At 41.9% G+C, this 19094-nt stretch overlaps 2 protein-coding genes across 4 annotated transcripts in view; one reads left to right on the top strand and one right to left on the bottom strand.

The window, feature by feature from the left end:
- Window positions 1-5240, bottom strand: part of LOC141194191 (cilia- and flagella-associated protein 99-like) — an 83246-nt gene extending 78006 nt beyond the window's left edge. The window contains exon 1 of the mRNA XM_073662208.1: window positions 5156-5240. The gene's annotated coding sequence lies outside the window, so the exon portion shown is untranslated. The remainder of the gene's footprint in view (window positions 1-5155) is intronic.
- A 7888-nt stretch (window positions 5241-13128) lies between these two features.
- ZFYVE28 (zinc finger FYVE-type containing 28) overlaps window positions 13129-19094 on the top strand; it is a 163635-nt gene continuing 157669 nt past the window's right edge. For all 3 annotated transcript variants that reach the window (XM_073648967.1, XM_073648975.1, XM_073648982.1), the window contains exon 1: window positions 13129-13416. In XM_073648967.1, coding sequence (XP_073505068.1) covers window positions 13378-13416 — 39 coding nt within the window. In that variant the 5' untranslated portion in view covers window positions 13129-13377. The remainder of the gene's footprint in view (window positions 13417-19094) is intronic.

The raw sequence follows: 19094 nt of genomic DNA on the forward strand, positions 1-19094 counted from the left end.
AATTGACCTTGCAATCTGATTCTCCAGGTCAGATACTAAACACGTATAGTTTTTTTTTTTTAGTTAAGCCTTTGTCCAAAACCCGTAATTTTGTAATTTTTTGTGGGATCCGGGGCAGTGTGAGGGCTTATTTTTTTGCACCCTGAGCTGACGCTTTTACTGTTACCATTTTGGGGTAGATACGATGTTTCAATTGCATTTTATTGCAATGTTGTCGAAAAAAATTAATTCTGCCGTTTCGATCCAATCTCTCATTCTACCGTTCACCGATTGGGTTAATTTATTTTATATTTCAATAGATCGGGCTTTTACGAAAGGCATCGATACCAAATATGTGGGTTTTTTAATAGGGTGAGAGGGATTTGAACTTATATATATTTTTTTTTTTGCATATTTTTATTAACTATCCGCGGCTGTTAGCAGCAGATGATGGCTGAATAATTCAGACATCATTTGCCGGGAAAGATGCAGGCTCAGCTTGCGAGCCCGCGTCAAAGTAAGGTAGGCGGCATATGACATAACCGTAACTGTACGTCATATGTCGGTAAAGGGTTTAGTATATGGTGAGTCGCATGCGACCAGAAACTGAAGATCAAACCCTTTTGGAAACATTTTGGACTTTATGTTGTGGTACGTCACTGGTCACAATGTAACACCGTAGGGGATCATTAGGTGTAATATCGCAGCGTGGCACCACGATCTCAATGTCGCCCCAGCCTTAACGGACTTGTTACCAGGTGAAATGGGACCAGTTTTTGATCTAATTTTATTCCCTCTACTCCCCTGATTATTATTATTTTTTATTCCGTCATACGGTTCCAGAGATATGGCCCTTTTTATTTAAAGCTAATTTTTATGGCCTTTACAAGGAGGCGCGGCTCACAGGATCCTCGGGGGCGTGTCTTCAGTTTGCTCTGCATAATTAGCCTGTTGGCCACACCCCCTTAGTAAAAGACCATAAAAATGAGCACTAAATAAAAAGGCCCATATCTCTGTAACAGTATGGCAGATTAAAAAAAAATGCTCAGGGGAGCGGCAGGAATAAACTGCCCACTTTTGACCTCGTCCTCTTTAAGGGTGTATTCCCAAGTTTGGAAGTCGTCACCTAACCGTGGTATAGTGAATAATGTCCAGATCCCTGGGGCTCTGACCACTAGGACTCCCACCTATGGCGAGAGCCCCTTGTGAGTGGGTCGATCAGCGCTCTAATCTTCCTGTGCTCAGCTATCTCTGACGTTCCCATTAAGAATTGAGCAACAGAGCGCATGATCGACCACCGCTCTTTTCAATCGGGTGAAGAGCCCTTGTTCCCGGGACCTGTGGAGGTCCGAGCGGTCGGACCCTCAGTGATCGGGAAGTTTTCCAGACTGTGCAGGAATTTGTAGACAACTGGCAATGATGCAAATGACTACTGTACCAATGAAACAGACCAGTAAGGCTATGTTCACACTAGGTGTTTTTTCAACATTTTTTTTCTTGCTTTTTTTTTAATGCAAATTTTCTGCTGCGTTTTACAGTACCAGCAAAGTAGATGAGATTTCAGAAATCTCCTGCACAGACATTGTTTTTTGTTTGATCAGTATTTTGTGCTTTGCATGTTATTTTGCAGAATAGAACATGTCACGTCTTTAAGCGTTTTTTTCTGCATTTTTTTCAGAGCTTTTTACCCATTGAAAGTAATAAGGGGTGAAAAAAACGCCTAGAGTGAACATAGCTATCAGGTTTTGGTGCGTTTTTAGTAAAAAAAAAAAAAAAAAAGTAGAGCAGTATGTGAAACTCATTTATTTTTGTAATTTTACCATCTTGTCTTTGTCACCTGAGATGGCAGTTTGGATTAGTACAGTGTAATTAAATTAGAGATGTGTATAGTGTAAACAATGGCTGAGCAAGGTGTGAGATTGAACAATACCTGTGGCCCAGGGAGGTGTGAAATTGAACAATGCCTGAGCAACCCAATGGTAGACCATAGTGTGAAAGTAAATGGTGTCCTACAAACTCAATGCACTGCCAGTGTCTTAGGTAAACTAGTTGGCCATGGTCCCACTATCAGTATTTGGTCAATATTTTTTCTCAGGAGTGGGAGCCAAAACCAGGTGAGGAACAATCAGAGAAAAGGTATAATAGAAACAAGTCACCAATTCTGCATTTATCACCCACTCCTGGTTTTAGCTCCCACTCCTGAGAAAAAATACTGACCGAATACTGACCAAATACTGATAGTGGGCTTGTGGCCATACTGACCAATACACCTCCCCCCACTGTTACATTTGTAATTCTGGTTAATATGGTTTCACATATGTCTTGCATTGGTGACCTGTGTTCATGCTTCTGTGGTGGAAGGGATCCAGAAAAACGCACCAAAACCTGCGATTTTGACGCAGCTTCTTTCCTGCCAAGCGATCAAGTTTTGCTGCAGAAAAAAAACGCTGAAAAAACGCCAAGTGTGAACATAGCCTTAGTGTCCGTTTTTTTTAGAAAGGAATAAAAGCACAACATGCAGAATTTTTTTTTCTTCTGTTCCAAAAAAAACCTGACATTTAAAGGGAACGACCCATCAAAAACAAGTAATACCTTTCCATGGGATAGATGATAACTTGCGGATTGTTTAGGGGGATGTGACTGCTGGGACCTGCAATATTCAGCAGAACAGGGAAGATTTATCCTAGATGGGGGGAATTTTATTACAAAATGGAGCAGCAAGTTGGATGCTTCGCTCATGCTCTATGGGGCTGCCGAAAAAGCCGAACACAAGGCTTGGCAGCCCCATATGGAATAAATGGAGCGGCGGTCGCACATGGGCATTGATGCTCCATTCTAACGGGGACATAAAGATCCCTCTTCAGCCGATCAGTGCGGGTCCTAGAGGTCAGACCCGAGCGATCAGCATGCTATCCTGTGCATAGGTGATAACAACCCCTTTAATGGAACCCAGGCGGCCCCCATAAGAATTAGTGGGCTCCTCCCCTTCTGACTGCATCAGTTCACGCGACGGGACGGAACATTGGAACCCAAGTGTGAACATGTCCTCATATCCTACATTTTCCACTCTACTTCTTAGGAAATTTGTCTATTTCTGCACTGCAACATTTTGTACCAGTAAGGCTATGTTCACATGTTGCATTTTTACTGCAGGTTTTTTCTGCAGGCAAAATCTGCTTTCTTGGCAGGAAAGAAGCTGCTTACAAAAAGCATGTTTTGCTGCTTTTTTTGCTGCATTTTTTTACTGCGATTTTTTTTTTTTTGTCCTTTGTTCCCCCCAAAAAAGATGATGCAACTTCCTTAGGTTTTCTGCACCGAAAACACAGCAAAACCTGATGCCTGCGTTTTTTTCTGCATTTTGCACTTATTTATTGCTTCCTATGGGTGAAAAAACGCTGAAAGAAGTGACATGCTGCATTTTGCAAAAACGCAGCCGTTTTCCAAGTCAGTCAGGAAAAAAAAAAAACAATGTGTGTGGTGTGCTGGAGATTTCTGAAATCTCATAGCTTTTGCTGGTACTGTAAAATGCAGCTGAACATTTGCATAAAAAAAGCAGCAAAAAAAAATGCAAAAATGCAACGTGTGAACATAGCCTTAGGCTATGTTCCCACGCTGAGCTTTTGGTGCGTTTTTGACGCTGTATATTTTTGCATCACTGACCGGAGAGTGACAGCTGCATAGAAATACATGACGCTGTCACGCTCGGGTCAGAAGAGCCGCCGGCCAGTCCGAGCATTGCGATGTAATCCTCGTCCATGTTATACGGCCATCTGTCTGCACCCTAAGAAAACACAAGTAACCTAAATACTAGGTGCAGAAATGGAGCACAAATAGTGCAACATACAAAACTCATCATAGCCTTAGGGTATGTGCACACAATCAGGATTTGCTTTGCAGAAATTTCTGCAGCGTTTTTGACGCATTTTTTGCGTTTTTTCCAATGCATTGTATAGGAAAAAGACAAGCAAAAACGCCCAAAGAAACGACATGCTGCTTCCGAACATGAAATTCTGTTAGGAAAAATCCTGATCATGTGTACAGATCTTGCAAAATCTCATAGAAAATGCTGGGATAAGGTTTCCAATGCGTTTTTGGGGCCAATTCCGCACGGATTTACTGCATAAAAAACGCACCGTGTGCACATACCCTAAGGGTACATTCACACCGCGTCTTTTTCCGCAGGTCCTTTTTCAAGCAGAAGATGCTCCAGGAATTGTCCCCTTTCTTTGGAGTTTTTTAGTCATTTCCTCAGCACTTTTTCAGGGTTTTATTTTCGCTGTCGTTATTTATTTAAAAAAAAAATTGAAGCTTCTCTTTACTGATATTTTCCAGACGTTTTTTAAAATTCTACAAAACGATGAAGACAATGAAGCCAAAACGCTGACAGAATGTTCAATAAGACGCCCGGGCGCCATCTTATCCTTCCCATTGACTTCATCTGTGAAATATCGAGTGACTTCTCGGCAGAAAACACCTGAAGAATCTGAGGATCGGCGTGGAGCCGCCGGACGTCACTTCTTTAAACGCTTTGGCGCCTTTTGGAAGCCCGGACATACGGACAGAACGTCATTTTTCCCGCACAAATTAATCGGATCAGTGTTTTGATTGTTTTCTTAGCGCTTTTTCCGCCATTTTTTTAGCAGACCCGCTCATAAAATTGGATTTTTTTATTTTTTGCTCTGCTATGGAAATAAGTGACATTATCCTGCCAAAAATGATCCTTTTGGAAGGTGATCTGCATAATTTATTAAAAAAATCTTAGACCTGATGAGACTGGTGTAGTTACTTTGAAAAATCCCATTTCTGAATGGCCTGTATAATCTTCATGGTATGATAAAGGCTAAGAACTGGATATGACTATATGGATATGAATGGGGCAGAACTTTCCAAAGAGGACTACACAGCCATTGTGAGCTGGATTTTTTCCCAAAGTAAATACACCAGCCTCATCAAGTTTAAAAGGGTTTTTTTCTATGCAAATCAACACATTCTTAATTTGCTTCTTATGCAGATGTAGGAATAATAGGAAAGCTGAGTGACAAGTGCAATAAGGAAGAGTGATACTGTTTGTCACCCAGCTTTCCCAGAAGTAGACCCCACTGTGGTGAGCCCTGCATCTGATGCCCGTGGATGATGTGGAGAATGCAGCCTAGTCTTCAGTAAAGCAGTCACTTACCTTCTGACACATTCCCTGCTTCTTTAGGAGCTCAGAACAGTCCAATAGTAGTTTCAACAGCGGTTTCTAATGCGGCGCAATGACTGCTGGGTATTGTAGTCCTAATGTTTACAGCGCAGCAGTTCTAAAATGGTTCTCTGCTAAGAGAAAAACTACTATTCCCAGAGTGCAACTCGGCCTGGTTACTCTCCTTATGTTTGATCGCCGCCCTAGCAACCGGAAAATATAGAGGACTGTGATTGGTGAAATTAAGAACACGTGGTTCTGTCCTGTTGTTTGTTCTGTCCTGAATTAGGTGTTAATAAAGTTGGTTTTAAAATAGGAAGATGTAGTTTGTAGCTTGAATTAAAAATGTGATATTATATTAACGTGTAACTTATCAATTGCCTTGTAATTGGCCATTTTGAGACCGCCCACTCTTAAAGGGGTTGTCCAGACGTGGGGCTCTGGTTTGTAGTCACGCTGTGTGACTGCAGACTTGTGAACCCTCACAGCTCGCACAGTGTGCGCTGTCAGGATTCGCTGGCGCTGGGAGCGGACGTTACTCATCGTCCACATTTCGACTAGACGTGCCTGGCCTTGTACTGAGCGAGGCTGTGCACGACTAGTCGGCACATGACCACATGTATGCAAATCGCTTACTTGCACTCACGCGCCCGCCCGCTCCCAGCACCGACGAATCCTGACAGTGTGCACTGTACGCTGAGGATTCACAAGTCTGCAGAGGATTCACAAGTCTGCAGTCATATAGAGTGACTATAGACCTGAACCCCAAGACCTGGACAACCCCTTTAACGCTTTTTCATTTGGGCCTTCATTTTTTCCTCCCCTTATCCCAAGAAACAGAACTTTTCTATCAAAGTAGCCATTTGAGGGTTTGTTTTTTTTGCAGGACTAGTTGTAGTTTTATTCATATTACTATATGATGTACTGAAAAACATGAAAAAAAATCCAAGTGAGGTGAAAAAAAACCACAAGTCCACCATTGTTTTTTGGGATTTGTTATGACAGCGTTCATCATGCGGTATAAATTACCTGGAAACATCATTTTCCCAATCAGTATGATTATGGTAATACCAAAGTTGTTTATATACATAAATATATATCTATATATTATATGTATATATATAGATATAGATCCTAAAAAGATATATTTTAGTGGTTTAAAAATATTAGGAACTTCGTGAAAAAAATAACTAACTTGTGCCGCCATTTTTTCACTTTTCCGTGTGAAGGGTTCTTTTTTTATTTTGCCGTGGCGAGCTGATGTTTTTATTGGTACCGTTTTTGGAGCACATACTATGTTTTGATAGCTTTTGATTGTATTTTTTGGGGAAGGTGCGGTGACTAGAAAACACTAATCTTGACTTTTTTTTCTTTACGGCTTTTGTTGTAGGGGTTAAATCATTTCATATTTTGCGATGTCGGACTTTCACAGTTGCAGAGAAACCAAAAATGTTAATTTTTTCTTTTTGTTTTGAGAGCGCGAGGAAGGGAATGATAATTTAAAGAGTTTTTGTTTTAGTTATTTTTTTAAATTCCTTTCTAGTTTTTTTTTACGTAGTTTCCCTAGGGGACTTGATCCTGCAGTTGTTTGATCACTTGCAATGCATAATGCAATACTTTAGTATATAATGCAAATAACAATCTCCTATGACTGGGCGTCAGAGGAGGACCAAGCTGGCCCTTATAGGTGCTTTCAGTGGGCCCGCCGCCTTTTGAGCCCACTGCAGCCGCACTACAGGAAAGTTTCTGCATCACTTGCCAGAGCCCCGGTGTCCAACGGCACATTTAGAAGATTGGTAATGGGTAGTAGAGGGGTTAAAAATCCTTCGGCGGCATAACCTTACAGAAACCCATTGCTAAAATTTGACATGTCTGCCTATAGAATTACATGTCCTTAATGTGATGAGAGAGGAGAAAGTCCCAAATTGTAAACCCTTTACCACCTTGGGATTTTTCGTTTTTGCGTTTTTGTTTTTTTGCTCCCCTTCTTCATAAAGCCATAACATTTTTATTTTTCCATCAATATGGTCGTCTGAGGGCTTGAGTTTTGTGGGACAAGTTGTACTTTCGAACAACACCATTAATTTTACTGTATTGTGTACATGAAAATGGGGAAAAATTCTAAGTGTGGTGAAATAGCAAAAAAAACCCTGCAATTTCACAATTGTTTTTTGGAGTTTTTAATTCCCATGTTCACTAAATGCTAAAACTGAACTGCCATTATGATTTTCCAGGTCATTACGAGTTTGTAGATACCAAACATGTATAGGTTCTTTTTTTACTTAAGTGGTGAAAAAAAATCCAAAGTTTGCAAAAAAAAAAAAGAAAGAATGTCGCCATTTTCCGAGACCCGTAGCGTCTCCAATTTTCGGGATCTGGAGTTGGGTGAGGGCTTATTTTTTGTTGATAGCATAATGGGGTAGATACGATGTTTTGATCCAATCGGATTAATTCTTTTTATATTTTGATAGATTGGGCAATTCTGAAAGCGGCGATTCCAAATATACAGGTGCATGTCACTAAATTAGAATATCATTAAAAAGTTAATTTATTTCAGTTCTTCAGTACAAAAAGTGAAACCTATAGTATATAGAGTCATTACAAACAGAGTGATCTATTTCAAGTGTTTATTTCTGTTAATGTTGATGATTATGGCTTACAGCCAATGAAAACACAAAAGTCATTATCTCAGTAAATTAGAATAAATAACAAAAAAACACCTGCAAAGGCTTCCTAAGCGTTTAAAAATGTCTCTTGGTCTGTTTCAGTAGGCTCCACAATCATGGGGAAGACTGCTGACTTGACAGATGTCCAGAAGGCAGTCATTCACACACTAAGTAAATTTTGCATTTCATTTGGAAATTCAGGTCCCAGAGTCTGGAGGAAGAGTGGAGAGGCCACAATCCAAGCTGCTGGAGGTCTAGTGTGAAGTTTCCACAATCAGTGATGGTTTGGGGAGCCATGTCATCTGCTGGTGTAGGTCCACTGTGTTTTATCAAGACCAAAGTCAGCGCAGCCGTCTACCAGGAGATTTTAGAGAACTTCATGCTTCTCTCTGCCGACAAGCTTTTTGGAGATGGAAATGTCATTCTCCAGCAGGACTTGGCACCTGTCCACACTGCCAAAAGTACCAATACCTGGTTTACAAACAACAGTATCACTGTGCTTGATTGGCAGCAAACTCACCTGACCTTAACCCCATAGAGAACCTATAGGGTATTGTCAAGAGGAAGAGGAGAGACACCAGACCCAACAATGCAGACGAGCTGAAGGCTGCTCTCAAAACCACCAGGGCTTCCATAACACCTCAGCAGTGCCACAGGCTGATCGCCTCCATGCCACATTGCCGCATTGATGCAGTAATCGATGCAAAAGGAGCCCGACCAAGTATTGAGGCATTTACTGAACATACATTTCGGATTTTAAAATCATTTTTCATGCTGTTGTTATAAAGTATTCTAATTTACTGAGATAATGACTTTTGTGTTGTCATTGGCTGTAAGCCATAATCATCAACATTAACAGAAATAAACACATGAAATAGATCACTCTGTTTGTAATGACTCTATATAATATAGGAGTTTCACTTTCGTATTGAAGAACTGAAATAAATTAACTTTTTGATGATATTCTAATTTAGTGAGATGCACCTTTGTGTTTTTGATTTTTTTTATTGTTTTATTTTAAATGGGGCAAAAGGGGGGTGATTGAACTGTTATATTTTTTTAGTTTTTTTAACATTTTTAAAAAATTTTTTTTTACTTTTCCTTGCTTCAATAGTCTCATTAAGAGACTTGAAGCTGTGATCCTCTGATCGCTTGTGCTACACATAACAGGGCTTCAGTTGTTAAAACAGTTGTTTTAATTTTTAATACATAAATCAATAGTACACGTGAAAATAAGAAACATTGGTAAAATATCTTATCAGAGAAATCTGCTTCTTCCTCCTCCTGGACTGATCATTCATTCAGAAAATTCTGAGTTCCCAGGTAAAACCTGTCTTCGGTAATGACAGAATTCTATATTACTGAGATAAGAGATGATAGTTGGTGCTCATAAAGTTCTATGTAAATGGATGGGGTGTTCTGCTTCTAGCTCCTCCCTCCCCTTTTCATAGAACTTTATGAGCACCAACTATCATCTCCTATCTCTAATATAGAAATCTATCATCACTGAAGAGAGATTTTACCCTGGACATCACTGTATGACACATCGGCACCAGACACGCTTGCTGTTCAGGGGTGAGCAGCCCAGGGTCTGACTGCTGTTCCCTTCACAGTGTGACCAGTATAGGTCATTACAATTACAAAAATATATATGATATAGTGCAGTGCTCTGGACCACACTATTCCGTCCTCTAAAATAGAGTAAAAAAGTTTTTACTGCAAGTTGAACACTTTTTTAACATTAACATGGCAGCCTAAGTGTGACAGATGCCAAAGTATAGCCTACTCCAGGTTCAGATCTCATTTCGTGTCTCCATCGGGGTAGAGAGCCCCCTGAAAATCATGGAGACATTAGTTTCAAATATCAAAGTATAGCCTTGGTTTGAGCTTTTTTTTTTGGGCTTCATCTATTCTTGAGTTGGAAAGTTGGAAACAATAGTGTAGTATATGGAGAGCATCTGGAACATGCATGACAAATCCACGATATGGCTCCCACCATGTTTCTTGAGAATGGGGACCCTGTGCATGCCGTCTGGGAACGTCTATATTTGTTTTTGGGAGATCTAAAACTCACCATCCAAGCAGGCTGAGCAATTGGCCTGGTGGAGTCCATGCTTTTAGTGGATCAGGACAGTTTTGGTGGCATGAGAGGACCTACACAGTGCAAGGCTGGATGCACACGGTGTCTGTGCACTATATATACACGTATACTGGAGTGTTGAACTAGGCCCCCACTAGACGGAGGCCAAAAGCGTGCTCTTTCTGCCTCCCCCTGGCAGATATGCCTTTGCCTACATTTGATAAACTGTATAAGAAAATCCCTAAATTTTGGCGCTACTCTGAGTTGCGCCTTTCCAAAGATTTTACTACAGAATACTGGCGTGAAAGCTCTGCTATTCGGGCCCAATGTGTCTTTTATCTAAGTTTCCTCGACTGACCATTGAGTTTACGGCACTCAGCGTTGCCCACTTATTGGGGTCCTCAATGCTGAGAAATACAGGCAAATGCTTCTCCATCATGGAAGTGTCTGATCAGCTCCAAATGTATTCTGCAGCCGGACAACGACCCCAAACATCCAACCAAAGTCATTAAAGGGAACCTGTCACCAGAAAAAAACGCAACTAACCTGCAAATACACTGTGTTCCAAATTATTATGCAAATAATATTTTCTCAGATTTTCCCAAATTACCTATATGAATTGCAGTCATTGTAATTTTCCAGTCAAATAACTATTCGAGTACAATTGAAAGGTTTTTGTACAAACTGCCTATGATAACAGGATATTTTTTAAAAAATAAAACACTCAAACTGCACTCAAAATGCATGTTCCAAATTATTATGCACAGCAGAGTTTTCAACCTTTTCATTTTAATAAAGAACAAAAAAATGGTCATTTTTGAAATTATAAACATTAGCAGGTTATTACAAACTGAAATCAAACCGTTTTCAACTCAAAACTTTATTCTAGGTGATGTTACATTTGCACATAGGACCCCTTGTTCGAAAGGAGCTTCTGAACTCTCTCGTCCATTGAATTTGTCAGGTTTTGGATGGTTTCTGCTTCAATTGTTTTGCATGAGGACAGAATACCCTCCCAGAGCAGTTGCTTAGATGTGAACTGCCTCCCGCCATCATAGACACTCCTTTTGATGATGTGTTATGTGCAGCATGAGACGGGGCATTATCATGCATGAAAATGATCTTGCTGTGGAATACACGGTTCTTCTTCTTGAACCATGGAAGGAAGTGCTGTTTGAGAAACTCAACATACAATATGGAGTTCATCTTTACCCCTTCAGGGATCCTAAAGGGGCCGACAAACTCTCTCCCCATGATTCCAGCCCAAAACATTACTCCACCTCCTCCTTGTTGGCGCCGTAGCCGTGTTTGCATGGGGTGTCCATCAACCAGCCATCCTCCACTCCATCCATCTGGACCATCGAGCGTTGCACGGCACTCATCGGTGAACAAAACAGTTTTGAAGTCAGTCTTCATGTATTGTTTGGCCCACTGGAGCCGTTTCTGCTTGTGTGCAGTGGATAGAGGAGGTCGACAGGATGGCGTATGCACAGCTGCAAACCTCTGAAGGACCCTGCATCTTGTTGTTCGGGGGACGCTGGAGGCACCAGCAGCTTCAAAAACTTGTCTGCTGCTATGACAAGGCTTTTTTGCCGCTGCTCTTTTAACCTGACGTAATTGCCTGTAGGAAAGAGTCCTCAATTTTCCCTTATCAGAACGCACACGTGTGTACTGTGAGTCAGCTACATACTTCTTAATTGTGCGATGATCACGATGAAGTGTCTTGGCAATGTTGATTGTAGTCATGCCTTGACCTAAACACTCCACAATTTGTTGCTTCTCAGCAGCCGACACATCCTTTTTCTTTCCCATTTTGGCAGAAAATGTAGGCTGCTTAATAATGTGGGACAACCTTCTTAAGTAGTCTTGCCTTTCATTGGACACACCTGCCAAACTATCTAGCACAGGTGTCTGCTATTGCTTACAGTGATATAAAGAGCCCTGACACACATCACCATCAATGAGTTTAACTGACAAACAAAAAAATTCTTACCTTATCACTCCTAAACACTTTTTGCATAATAATTTGGAACACAGTGTATAGGGCTAATCTGCAGGTTAATAGTGTTATAATGCTGCCCGGCGTCTGCATGTAGCAGAACATTGCGTGGAGAAAATGAACATTATTCTCCCGCCACTGCTCTGGTTTCAGTCACAGGGGCAGCGCCGGTTCAGTCATTGCTCTGAGTATTGAGAGCGGCAGCTGTAACCGCGTCCGCGGCGCTGACTGACAGCCGGCCCCAATGCAGAGCGAGTTACAGTCACGGGGGAAGGGTGTGTCTCCAGCGCTGCTTCAGTCACAGCTTTGAGACATCCACACATGATCTGTGGTCAGTTCTCCAAGATGTTTGGAACAATCTCTGTTCCTTCAAAAACAAGTGACAAGTACCGAGAAGAAGCGATGAAGGCGACGGGCGGTCACCACATAGCGATGATTTAATTTTCTCTTTTCACTTTGTATTTTGTTTATTGATAAAAATAAACTATTAACACTTTGATTTATGAAATTGTTCTCGCTGCTTTGTAGCATTTTTTCCACACCTGCTTAAATCTTTTGCACAGATATTTTTTTTTTACATAGCTCTTGCATATGGCCTGACGGCGTGCCGGTAATTACACGTATGCCCGGTATCACTATCATGGCCGGCGTGTGACGGCACAACCACAGCGCTGTCACTGAGGATGGCGCCTTTCTTTCTCGTACACAGGGATGATAATGACTTCTATTTCCAGCTCCGCCGCACACGTCATCTTATGGGAAACATCTCCACGTCCCAGTATGAGCATCTCATGGGGGCAGTGTGTGTATACATATGGATTCAGGAGGTGGGAGGGGCGTATTAGGCTCCGCCCTTGCGTCTACGGCGGCCATCTTTGAATCTGGCAAAAGACTTCAGTGTTTCCTCGCTGTCTCACTATCTTTCAAAGAGATTAGAGCAACTCCGGATGCCGTCTACGCATAATGTATTTTTCGTAAATTGATGAAAGATTTTTTTTTTTTATATTTAACTGCTTGGACTGGATTAGATTTTTATTTTCATCACGTGACAAGACGCTGCTTTTTTCTGTTTCAGTCGTGAAACGTAACGTCTGCCCGGTTTAAAAATGGCGACCAAGAAAGCCGCACTGGGCAGAGGTAATTAAAATATGTCTCCGCCTCCTTCTGCTGATTGGTTGCTGGGACGCGGCTTGGGGCGGAGTGGTGCTAGGTGCTTAGGCTCCAAGTAGCCGGCGCGCATGCGCGGTCGTGTCAGAGTGGCGCTGCTCGCTTGGGATGGTGACTGTATTGGGGTTGTCAGCGGAGCCCTCACTGCTGCTCGGAATACAGCGCACAGCCGGCCTCGGGTCAGCTCCTGGGGCTGGGGGGACTGACACCCGGAATCTCAGAGGAGCACCAGGACCCGCCGGCAGGAGAAGGGGACAATCCCCGGGGGATCAGTGACATCCAGCAGCCGCGCAGCCTCGGAGGAATGATGAACCGGTTCAGAAAGTGGCTGTACAAACCCAAGGTAGGTGCAGAGCTGCTGCCGGAGGACTGGACCCTGGGGGCCCCGTCAGGTGGTACCAGGAAGCTTATTGATCTTGTGTCCCATATGTACAGCGCCTGTGTAATAGAGAGCAAGCCGCAGCAGCAGAGTGCAACTATCCGTGCAGCCAGCACAGGGAATCATGGTGTGCTACCTGTCCTGTGCCCCAGAGCTGCACTCACTGTTCTGCTGGTGCAGTCACTGTGTACATACATTACTGATCCTGAGTTACATCCTGTATTATACTCCAGAGCTGCACTCACTGTTCTGCTGGTGCAGTCACTGTGTACATACATTACATTACTGATCCTGAGTTACATCCTGTATTATACTCCAGAGCTGCACTCACTGTTCTGCTGGTGTAGTCACTGTGTACATACATTACTGATCCTGAGTTACATCCTGTATTATACTCCAGAGCTGCACTCACTATTCTGCTGGTGCAGTCACTGTGTACATACATTACATTACTGATCCTGTACTGATCCTGAGTTACATCCTGTATTATACTCCAGAGCTGCACTCACTATTCTGCTGGTGCAGTCACTGTGTACATACATTACTGATCCTGTACTGATCCTGAGTTACAGCCTGTATTATACTCCAGAGCTGCACTCACTATTCTGCTGGTGCAGTCACTGTGTACATACATTAAATTACTGATCCTGAGTTACCTCCTGTATTATACTCCAGAGCTGCACTCACTATTCTGCTGGTGCAGTCACTGTGTACATACATTACTCATCCTGTACTCATCCTGAGTTACATCCTGTATTATTCTCGAGAGCTGCACTCACTATTCTGCTGGTGCAGTCACTGTGTACATACATTACATTACTGATCCTGTACTGATCCTGAGTTACATCCTGTATTATACCCCAGAGCTGCACTCACTATTCTGCTGGTGCAGTCACTGTGTACATACATTACATTACTGATCCTGTACTCATCCTGAGTTACATCCTGTATTATACTCCAGAGCTGCACTCACTATTCTGCTGGTGCAGTCACTGTGTACATACATTACATTACTGATCCTGTACTGATCCTGAGTTACATCCTGTATTATACCCCAGAGCTGCACTCACTATTCTGCTGGTGCAGTCACTGTGTACATACATTACATTACTGATCCTGAGTTACATCCTGTATTATACCCCAGAGCTGCACTCACTATTCTGCTGGTGCAGTCACTGTGTAAATACATTACATTACTGATCCTGAGTTACATCTTGTATTATACCCCAGAGCTGCACTCACTATTCTGCTGGTGCAGTCACTGTGTACATACATTACATTACTGATCCTGAGTTACATCCTGTATTATACCCCAGAGCTGCACTCACTATTCTGCTGGTGCAGTCACTGTGTACATACATTACATTACTGATCCTGAGTTACCTCCTTTATTATACCCCAGAGCTGCACTCACTATTCTGCTGGTGCAGTCACTGTATACATACATTACTTATCCTGTACTGATCCTGAGTTACATCCTGTATTATACTGCAGAGCTGCACTCACTATTCTGCTGGTGCAGTCACTGGGTACATACATTACATTACTTATCCTGCACTGATCCTGAGTTACATCCTGTATTATACTCCAGAGCTGCACTCACTATTCTGCTGGTGCAGTCACTGGGTACATACATTACTGATCCCGTACTGATGCTGAGTTACATCATGTATTATACTCCAGAGCTGCACTCACTATTCTGCTGGTGTAGTCACTGTGTACATACATTACTGATCCTGAGTTACATCCTGTATTATACTCCAGAGCTGCACTCACTATTCTGCTGGTGCAGTCACTGTGTACATACATTACTGATCCCGTACTGATGCTGAGTTACATCCTGTATTATACTCCAGAGCTGCACTCACTATTCTGCTGGTGCAGTCACTGTGTGCATACATTACTGATCCTGAGTTACATCCTGTATTATACTCCAGAGCTGCACTCACTATTCTGCTGGTGCAGTCACTGTGTACATACATTACTGATCCCGTACTGATGCTGAGTTACATCCTGTATTATACTCCAGAGCTGCACTCACTATTCTGCTGGTGCAGTCACTGTGTGCATACATTACTGATCCTGAGTTACATCCTGTATTATACTCCAGAGCTGCACTCACTATTCTGCTGGTGCAGTCACTGTGTACATACATTACTGATCCCGTACTGATGCTGAGTTACATCCTGTATTATACTCCAGAGCTGCACTCACTATTCTGCTGGTGCAGTCACTGTGTGCATACATTACTGATCCTGAGTTACATCCTGTATTATACTCCAGAGCTGCACTCACTATTCTGCTGGTGCAGTCACTGTGTACATACATTACTGATCCTTCTCGGCATCAGCTGTGGGACGCGCATCTTTATAGCGTTATTCCCATCTTCATACATGGATGTTGTTGGATAGAGCTTGTAAAAACAATCATGTTTGTAATTACTGCTTTTTTTAAAATTTGTAACTGTTCTTGAGATATTAGTTTTGTTTAGAGTTCGTTGCCTAGGAGACCGACCACCGCTGCTGTCTTAACTTGTAAGCATTGATCTGGAGCTGGCTGGGATTAAGCGATATCAGCGCACTCCAGCAGTCCTGGCCATCTTCAGTTCAGCGCTTACAAGTACAACGGAAAAGAGTCTGTAGCACTGTTCATGTTCTGCTGTCTAGCAGTGGTGGTCGGTCTCCAAGGCAACGAGCTATAAACAGAAGAAAAAGTGTTAATATCTCAAGAATGGCTGAAAATTTTAAAAAGCAATAAATTGCAAAACTGCTTGTAATTCCAAGCTCTATCCGACAATATACCCATGTATGAAGGTGGGAATAATCCTTTAAGACGTTTATGGCATATCCTGTAAATCAACGTCCATGAAGGGAATAATATATCATCAAGGTGCTATAAATTGGGACAGCTACAATCCCATCATAAGGTTCATGAATGGATAAATTGTTAAAAATGGCACAAATTGAGCCAAATTAAAAAAATATATATATTTTTTAATTTGGCTCAATTTGTGCCATTTTTAACAATTTATCCATTCATGAACCTTATGATGGGATTGTAGCAGTACATACAGTGTGTATGTATGTATATAATATAATATTACTTTTTTCCCCGTATCTGCCATCCATTTGCACTTTAGTAACTTTCTCCTAAATTTGTAATAGTCCTGGAAAATGTAAAATAAATAAATTAAAAAGTTTTTAAAACGTACAATAATTTTGTAACCCGCTGTACATTTTTTTTTTTTTTTAATTCAGCATCAATAGGCCCTGATTATTGCTGGATTAGCAGATATTCTGGAATATTAGATGGTAAAAAAAATAAGTGTAAAAAATTATAAATCAGTAAGGGCGAAAATCTGTTAAAATAAATTTACAATGTAATCAGTGTTTTTTTTTTTTTTCGTTTTTTTTTTTTTTATTTTGGGGTAAAGGGATTCACCTTGCTACAAGGTTTTTTTGGGCACAGTTTACAGCAGTTTTTTTTTTTTTTCTCAAATGTATTTTCGATATTTTAGAAGTGTGCAGTGATAATCTCCTCCTCCCCCTCCCAATACAGGCATACATAGCATAGCACTGGGTCTGTAATCTGAGACCATGTTATCTGCTCTGCTATAACATAAGCTTCTCCCGCAGAACAAGGTGATAGGTGACCAGTCTGTGTGTGCAGCTGTGGTAGAGGGGTTCTCCTTTCTACAATCCCTGCTTGTTAGAAGAGTCCCCTAACATTAGGAAGACCGCAAAGTGCCCCCTCCCCCCAACGATCTGCTGTAATCTGTGGGGAAATTTGGCAGTAAATTTGTAATTTCTGTGCAGCGCCCCCCGCAGGGAAAGCGAAGTGTCCATTCAGAATGATCAGTTGTCTGTACAATGCAGGACAGGACCAGTCCTTCAGAAATGGAGATGCTCTTTCCAACCGCTCTTAACTTTAAGAGATGGGGACCCTGAACTGATGACCCCCCCCCCCCCCCCCTTAACTCATAAATTTTACTAGTGTATGTAAAAATTATTTTACATATTTTAGTGGTTACCTTTTGTTAATAAAATTGCACAAATTTTTAGCCTGCAATTTGTGTTCCTTCATTTATTCTCTGACCCCTAATATGTAGCTTGTGCCCTGATCCAAGTTTCAGATCTTTACTCTTGTGAGAGCGTCTCTCTCAGTAAAATAGGCTGAATGTGAGCTCTGTGTGTCTCTCTCAGTAATATAGGCTGGATGTGAGCTCTGTGTGTCTCTCTCAGTAATATAGGCTGGATGTGAGCTCTTTGTGGCTCTTTCAATAATATAGGCTGGATAATAATAATAATCTTTATTTATATAGCTCCAACATATTCCGCAGCGCTTTTCAATTCAGAAGTTCATACACAACAGTCATAAGCAACATAGCTAGTGAGCTCTGTGTGGCTCTCTCAGTAATATAGCCTGGATGTGAGCTATGATCCAAGTTTCAGATCTTTACTTTTGTGAGAGCGTCTCTCTCAGTAATTTAGGCTGGATGTGATATATGTGCGGGTCTCTCAGTAATTTAGGCTGGATGTAATATCTGTGTGGGTCTCTCAGTAATTTAGGCTGGATGTGAGCTCTGTGTTGCTCTCTCAGTAATTTAGGCTGGATGTGAGCTCTGTGTGGCTTTTTCAGTAATATAGCCTGGATGTGAGCTCTGGAGGTGAACTGGATGTGTGGCTCTCTCAGTAATTTAGGCTGGATGTGAGCTCTTGTGTGTCTCTCTCAGTAATTTAGGCTGGATGTGAGCTCTTGTGTGTCTCTCTCAGTAATCTAGGCTGGATGTGAGCTCTGTGTGTCTCTCAGTAATTTAGGCTGGATGTGAGCTCTGTGTGGCTCTCTCAGTAATATAGTCTTGATGTGAGCTCTTTGTTGCTCTTTCAATAATATAGGCTGGATAATAATCTTTATTTATATAGCTCCAACATATTCCGCAGCGCTTTACAATTCAGAGGTTCATATACAACAGTCATAAGCAACATAGCTAGTGAGCTCTGTGTGTCTCTCTCAGTAATATAGGCTGGATGTGAGCTCTGTGTGGCTCTCTCAGTAATTTAGGCTGGATGTGAGCTCTGTGTGGCTCTCTCAGTAATTTAGGCTGGATGTGAGCTCTGTGTGGCTCTCTCAGTAATATAGGCTGGATGTGAGCTCTGTGTGGCTCTCTCAGTAATTTAGGCTGGATGTGAGCTCTGGAGGTGAGCTGGATGTGTGGCTCTCTCAATAATATAGCCTGGATGTGAGCTCTGTGTTGCTCTCTCAGTAATTTAGGTTGGATGTGAGCTCTTGTGTGTCTCTCTCAGTAATTTAGGCTGGATGTGAGCTCTTGTGTGTCTCTCTCAGTAATTTAGGCTGGATGTGAGCTCTGGAGGTGAGCTGGATGTGTGACTCTCTCAGTAATATAGCCTGGATGTGAGCTCTGTGTTGCTCTCTCAGTAATTTAGGTTGGATGTGAGCTCTTGTGTGTCTCTCTCAGTAATTTAGGCTGGATGTGAGCTCTTGTGTGTCTCTCTCAGTAATTTAGGCTGGATGTGAGCTCTGGAGGTGAGCTGGATGTGTGGCTCTCTCAGTAATATAGCCTGGATGTGAGCTCTGTGTTGCTCTCTCAGGAATTTAGGTTGGATGTGCGCTTTGTGTGTCTC

The sequence above is a fragment of the Phyllobates terribilis genome, unplaced genomic scaffold (genome assembly GCF_046119375.1).
Source record: "Phyllobates terribilis strain yellow unplaced genomic scaffold, ASM4611937v1 Scaffold_1__5_contigs__length_1240528914, whole genome shotgun sequence".
Taxonomy (NCBI): Eukaryota; Metazoa; Chordata; class Amphibia; order Anura; family Dendrobatidae; genus Phyllobates; species Phyllobates terribilis.